At 37.7% G+C, this 6,920-nt stretch overlaps 1 protein-coding gene across 1 annotated transcript; it reads right to left on the reverse strand.

Moving 5' to 3' along the window:
- Positions 1-404: 404 nt before the first annotated feature.
- LOC101649328 (GTPase NRas-like) lies at positions 405-914 on the reverse strand. Its single transcript, XM_045294715.1, has one exon. The coding sequence runs from the start codon at positions 912-914 to the stop codon at positions 405-407; it is 510 nt and encodes a 169-aa protein (XP_045150650.1).
- Between the last annotated feature and the right edge of the window lie 6,006 nt (positions 915-6,920).

Below are 6,920 nucleotides of genomic sequence, written 5' to 3' on the forward strand. Positions count from 1 at the left end.
CACCCACACCATCCCCCTACCGTCATGATATCGATATTCCCACTACTGTTTCTGAGGGTTTTATCTGTCCTGAATTCCATGCGTCAAGAGCGCTTATCTGTACCATTGTGTGTTCTCTGGACTAGCTGGATTTTTAAGTTAGATCTGGGTCATGTGTGTGACGGGAAAAAACCAGAGAAGGGCACCTGGGCATTTCTCTGGTCAGACAGCCACGCGAGGAGGTAGTTATTCTGAGAACTTCTCCAACAGAGAACATTTCACTGAGACACTGAGAGGTGGGAAATACAGGTGCTTCTTGGCGAAACTGAGAATATCAACAGGGACCTTCCTCCAAGGAAGTCAGGACCAGGTGTCAGTGCAGCTTGTGAGTGGTTCTTTTCTGATAGAACTTACTAAGTATCTTGTTACATCACCACACATGGCAACCCCATACAACCTAGAGTCCCATCATCACTGCTATTGCGTTTTTTCAACCCTGCCTGGGGTTGAATGAATAGAATTCCATAGCTTTTGGCCAGTTCACGTGCTTGTTTTGTGTCAACTGTCCTTGTTGGCAAATCACACTTGTCTCCTACCACCACCATAGGTACATTCTCTGAGTCTTTTACTCGTTTAATCTGCTCCCTGTCGAGGTTAATAGCTGCAAATGATTTGCTATTATTGATGTCAAACACACAGAGGAAGCCTTCGCCTGTCCTCTTGTACTGGTCTCTCATGGCCCTGTACTCCTCTTGTCCAGCTGTGTCCAGTATGTCCAGCACACAGGTTTCACCATCTATAACCACCTGTTTTTGATATGAATCCTCTATTGTGGCATCATACTCGTCTACAAAGTGGTTCTGGATTAGCTGGATTGTCGGAGCACTTTTCCCAACACCACCTGCTCCAGCTACCACCAGTTTGTACTCAGTCATTTCACACCAGCAAGGACCGCAAGCTCTGCTGCCTCCGCTTTGGGGAGTTTCAGTATCACAAGTGGGGAGATTGTTGGAGACGCCATGAACAGCCCCCACTAGGGAGTGGCGCTCATCTTTTTGTCCTTCTGGTTAGACTTATTCCTAAGTGCTTCAACTTTTGAGTGGCTATTATGAATAGCTTTGAAATGACATTAAGAACATAATCCAGGAAGAAAGCAAAAGACCACTAAAAAGATTTGAAACAAAAGATTAAGTTGGATGTCAGAAGAGACTATAACTTGCTCCTGTTAGTAGAGTAAATAAAGCAAATGGAAGACATGAAGTAAAAGAGCTAGCTGAACAGAAAAGTTCACTGGGCAGCTTGAGAAGACAAAGTGAAGTATGACAATGTAACGTGCAAAGACTTGGAGTTGGGACCACAAAGGAAGGATGTGCTCAATATATCTCAAGCTGAGAGAACTGAGAAAAATCCAAGTCTGATATTCTAATGGTAGAAGATTCTATAGGCAAAATATTGACCAATGCAAGAAGCATCAAGAGAAGATGGAAGGAAGGAATACATAGAACAACTATAGTCAACCATTTCAATAGATAGCATATGATCAAGAGCCAATGGTATTGAAGGAAACAGTCCAAGTTGCACTGAAGGCATTAGTGAAAAACAAGTTTCCAGTATGGACAGAACCAACTGAAATGTTTCGATACACTGATGAAGCACTAGCACATCTATGCACACAAAAAATTGTAAGACAGTTACTGTCAAACCAATGCAAAGAGGTCCATATATGCACCCATTCCAAAGACAGGTGATCCTATAGAGAGTGGAAATTATTGAACAATATCATTCATATCACAGGCAAATAAAATTTTGCTGAAGATCATTCAACAATGGGCACGCTAGTACATTGATACAAAGCATCCAGAAATTTAACTCAGATTCAGAAGGGGGCATGAAACAAGGGCTATCATTGAGGTGTCAGATGGATCTTGACTCAAAGCAGGGAATACCAGAAAAATATTTATGCGTGGTTATTGATTATGCAATGAAATTTTACTATGTGGATCATAACCAACTATGGATAGTATTGAGAAGATTGAAGATTCCAGAAGACTTCATTGGGCTCATGGGGAATCTGTACACGGATCAAGATGCGGTTGTTCAAACAGAACCATGGAATACTGCATGGTTTAAAATCAGTCAAGGTATGTGTCAGGGTTGATCCTCTCACCACGTTTACTCATATTTGTTGGGCAATCAGAGAAGCTGGACTATAATTGGAGGAATCTTCAATATGCAGATGACACAACCTTACTTGAAGCAGGGCTTGAAGTGTTTGCTGATGAAAAAAAAAGATTTTCACTATGGATTACAACTCAATGTCAAGAAAACCATTATCCTCACAACTGGACCAATAGTTAGCAACACGATAAATGGAGAAAAGATGTAAGGTATCATGGATTGTACCTTGCTTGGATCCACAACCAATGGTCATGGAAGCAGCAGTCAAGAAATCAAATAGCTCAATCAATGCATTAGTAAATCTTCTCCTAAATAACCCTCAAAGGTATTGAAGAGCAAGGAGGACTAGGATGTGCCTGACCAAAGCCATGGTATTTTTAATCTCCTCATATATATGTTGGACATCAAATAAGGAGACCCAAGAATGGATGCATTTGATTGTGGCGGTGGTGAAGGATATTGACAATACCACGAACTGTCGAAAGAACAAACACATCTGTCTTGGACGAAAGTCCAACCAGGTTCTTCTTAGAAGTGAAGATGGCAAGATTTCATCTCATGTACTTAGGGCATGTCATCAAGATAGACCAGTGGCTGGAAAGGATTATTATGGTTAAGCTTGGTAAAGTAGAAGCACAGCGAGAAAGAAGACACATGACAAAATGAACTGACACGGGGGCTATAATACTGGGCTAACACATACCAACTATTCTGAGGACACTACAAGCCCGGGCGGTATTTTATTCTGTTGAACACAGGGTCACTGTGAGTCAGACTAACAGCACACACCTAACAGCACATTTCCCTTTCTTGTCGAATAGCTCTGGCTCAGACTTATTGAATATTGAAAATGAGTGGTGATAAAGGGCATTCTTGTCTGTTTGCAGGGGGCAATGTTTTCAGGGTGTCTTTGTGGAGACTAAGGTTGGTGACTGGTTTTGCATAGGTGCCTTTTAATTACGTCGAAGAAGTTTTCACTGTATGGTAAATGTGGTAGAATTCACCAGTGAAGCTGTCTGGGCCAGGACTATTTTTTTGTTGGAAATGCTTTAATGATCTTAAAAAAAATCACTTCTCTTGTTATGGGTCATTTCAATGTTCAACTTCAGAGTGTGTCAGTTTAGGTAGAGAATGCATTTTTAGAATTCATCCATCGAGTTTTAGGTTACCATGTTTGTTGGAGTTCATTTCTTCACGGTGTCCTATTATTATCCTGTTTCCTTTCAGATGGGTCTATTGTTATGTTACTCACTTCATTTCCAATTCAAGTTATTTATGCGCTTTTCCTTTATGCTAGTGTCCAATGGTTTGTTGATTTTATCAGTCTTTTTACAGAACCAACATCTAGTCTTTTTTATCCTCTCTTTTGATTTTCTGTTTTCTATTTCGTTTATTTCTGCTGTAAACTTTATTGTTTTTTCTTTATTTCTGGATGTTGTAAGCTTGTTTTGCAGCTTTTCCACCTCCTATTTGGTGGAGATATTGAGTTAAGGTGTGGATTTGGGTTCTTTCTTCTTTTTTCAAAATCATTTTATTGAGGGCTCATACAACGCTTATCACAATCCATACATACATCCACTGTATCAAGCACATTTGCACATATGTTGCCATCATCATTCTCAAAACATTTGCTTTCTACTTGAGCCCTTGGTATCAGCTCCGCATTTTTCCCCATCACTCCCCGCTCCCTCCTCCCTCATGAACCCTTAATAATTTATAAATTATTATTATTTTGTCATGTTTTACACTGTCCGATCCCTCCCTTCACCCACTCCTCAGCTTCTTCCTTCTTTTTTGATGTGTGCATTTATTATTCTAAATTTCCCTCTGAGCACTGCTCTTGCTTGGCTCAAAAGGTTCCTGTTTCTTGTATCTTTGTCCTTATTTGATTCAATGAATTATTTTATTTTGTTTATTTTTTCTATTACCCAGTGGTTTTAAAGCAGGGTGTTATTCAATTTCTATGAATTTTATTTTTCCCTTTGATCTTCCTATTGTTGAATTAATTTTTGTGTGTTGTGATCTGAGAAGTTCTTAAATTTATTAAGGCTTGCTTTGTGTTCTAACATATGGTCTGTTTTGAAGACTGTCTCACGTGCACTGAAATAAAACATATATTGGGCTGTTTGGGGATGGAGTGTTGAGGTTAAATTTACTGATGGGGTTATTTAGTTCTTCTATGTCTTTATTGAGTTTTTCTAGTTGTTCTGTCCTTCATCAAAAGTATAATCTCCTTTTATTGTAGAGTTGTCCATTTCTTTCTTAAATTCTATTGCTATTTGATGTATCTTGAGGCTCTTTCATTGGGTGTATAAGTATTTATTACGGCTCTATCCTTTAGGTGAATTTGCTCTTCAATCATTATATAATTTCCTTTTTTTGTCTCTTATGCTAGCTTCTGTTTAAAGTTTATTTTATCAGAAAATTATATCCTAATACTGGCCCTTTTTTGATTGCCATTAACTTGATATATGCTTTCAATCTTTTGCTTTTTTAGTCAGTTTTTGTCTTTGTGTCTGAAGTGTGTTTCTTGTACACAGTGTACTGGTGAGTCCTGTTTTCTGATCCACTCTGCTACTCTTTTCTTTTAACTGGCACATGTAGTACATTTACATTTAGTGTAATTATGGGTGGGTATGAATGTAATGCTATTACTTTGATAAATGAGTTTGTGTGTATGTGAATCTTCTGGTTTCTTCCATATAATTTTCTGTGTTGAGATTTTTTTATATGATTTTCATATTATTTTCTTCTTTGGTGTTGTTTTAATATTTACTGGTCTTTCTTTTTTAAATTTTGATGAGAGCATTTATTAATTTTCTTTCAGGTTACCATGTAATCTGTTCATTTCTTCTAAATTTAAAATAGTCTGCTAGATTTTGAAATCTACATGACTTCCTCTCTATTTGTAAATTTTGTAATGATAGTATTTATTTCCTTTTTTGGCTTTGCATTGTCTTCATTTACAAATACATTTTTTTTCTTTTGGTTTCCAATTTTCAGTCGAAGATTTTTTTACTTTGGATATTTTTATATCTGGGTTGAATCTTAGTGTTGTTGTCATTTCTGTTAACTTCAGGTTGTTGTCTTTGTCCAAAGACCTCCCGTTAGAATTTCTTGTAAATTGATCTGAATTTCATAAAGTCCTTTAATATTTGTTTACCTGGAAGTGTCCTAAGTTTTTCATCATGTTTGAGGGAGAATTTTGCTGTATCTATTCATCTTTGTTGGAAATGGTTTTTCTTTCAGGATTTTGCATGTGCCAACCCATTGCCTACATGACTGCATGGTTTCTGCTGAGAAACCAGAGCTGGGTTTTACTGGTTCTCCTTTATACATAACTTTATTTTTCCTGAGCTGCTTTCAATATTCTTTCTTATCTTCAGTTTTGGACACTTTGACTGTGATATGTCTTTCTTATTTTCTCTTAGGTCTAATCTTTTGGGATTTGTGCAGCTTTTTGAGTACATATTTCTCATCTTTCATAATATTAGGGACGTTTTCTTTAAACAGTTATTCCACAATTTTCTCTGTGCTTTTTAAAATCTTTTCCTTGCACGAGTTATTCCTCTTGATAGTGCCCCCATATTATTCTTTAAAGTTGTTTTTCAGATAATTCATCTAGCAGATAATTCTGCCAGCAGATTAGTGAGGGATTTGTCGGCAATCTCACTAATTCTGTCTTCCTTGACTCAGTTCTAGTCTGTGTTAGACAGGGTATTTGTATTTATCAGCCAGGCTGGCATAATAAACTATACCATAGTCCTTGGCCCTTTGTTGGCATTTATCTATTTCTGAAATCCTAGTGTTAATCTTCTAGATTTCTATTAGTTGCTTCTGTATGGTTTCTAATTTTTTATTTATTTTATCAGTTTGTTCTTGTGTGTTTTCCTGAATGGTCCTACATTTTTGCCTAGATCTGCCTAGGATTTATCTGCAGCTTTCTCAGTCTTTCTGTCAGTCCACTGACAGTACTTAAATATCATATTTTTGAATTTCTTATCCCGTGTTTTCAATGAGATGACTTCACCAGAAAGGTTTGATGTTTCTGTATTTTGTTCACTCGTTTGAGACATTCTAACTCGTTTCTTCATGTTAATTGAAACTGTCTTTTGTTTTTGAGTTATTTAAGGTGCCTGTATTTGTATTTAATTGGTGACAGTATATTGGCGCGTTCTTAGGCCCTCAGCACCTGTCTCCTAGCGAGTATGAGAATGTGTGTATATAGGCAGGTCTGTTTGGGTTGCACAGCTGAAAGTGGACTTGTCTTGTGTTGGCCATTAGCTATCAATTATCAAGTGGCACAGGAGCAGGTGTTGGCCTTGACCGAGGGACTGAAGCTGGAAGAGGCATGGGTGTGCTGGGCACATGGGCATGGTTCCTGCCTCCCACCCTATGAGACAAGTAAAAAAAGAGAGAGAGAGGGAGAGAATGGGGAGAGGAAACCCTACAGAGCTGGAAAAGAAAATTTTAAAATATTAAGCAAAGGAAAGCGAAAAAACAACCAAAGTCAGCAAAACAAATAATAATCTAATAACTAAAAGGAAGACAAAATAAAATCTAGGGAAAAACTTTAAAAAATGAAGGACATAATAAACAAAAGCAGGGTGGGAAAGCAAAAGGTAAAGAGGGAATAAGATTTGAGAGAGAAAAGAAAAGGGAAAGAGAATAAAAAAGAAAGGAAAATAAACAAGGGAAGGGAACAAAAAGAAAAGGAAATAGAAGGAAACTGTGGGAACAGTGCACCCAGGACAGTTCTGTGC

Source organism: Echinops telfairi, unplaced genomic scaffold, assembly GCF_000313985.2.
Source record: "Echinops telfairi isolate 266 unplaced genomic scaffold, ASM31398v2 ScPeMD7_3533;HRSCAF=4204_0, whole genome shotgun sequence".
Lineage (NCBI taxonomy): Eukaryota > Metazoa > Chordata > Mammalia > Afrosoricida > Tenrecidae > Echinops > Echinops telfairi.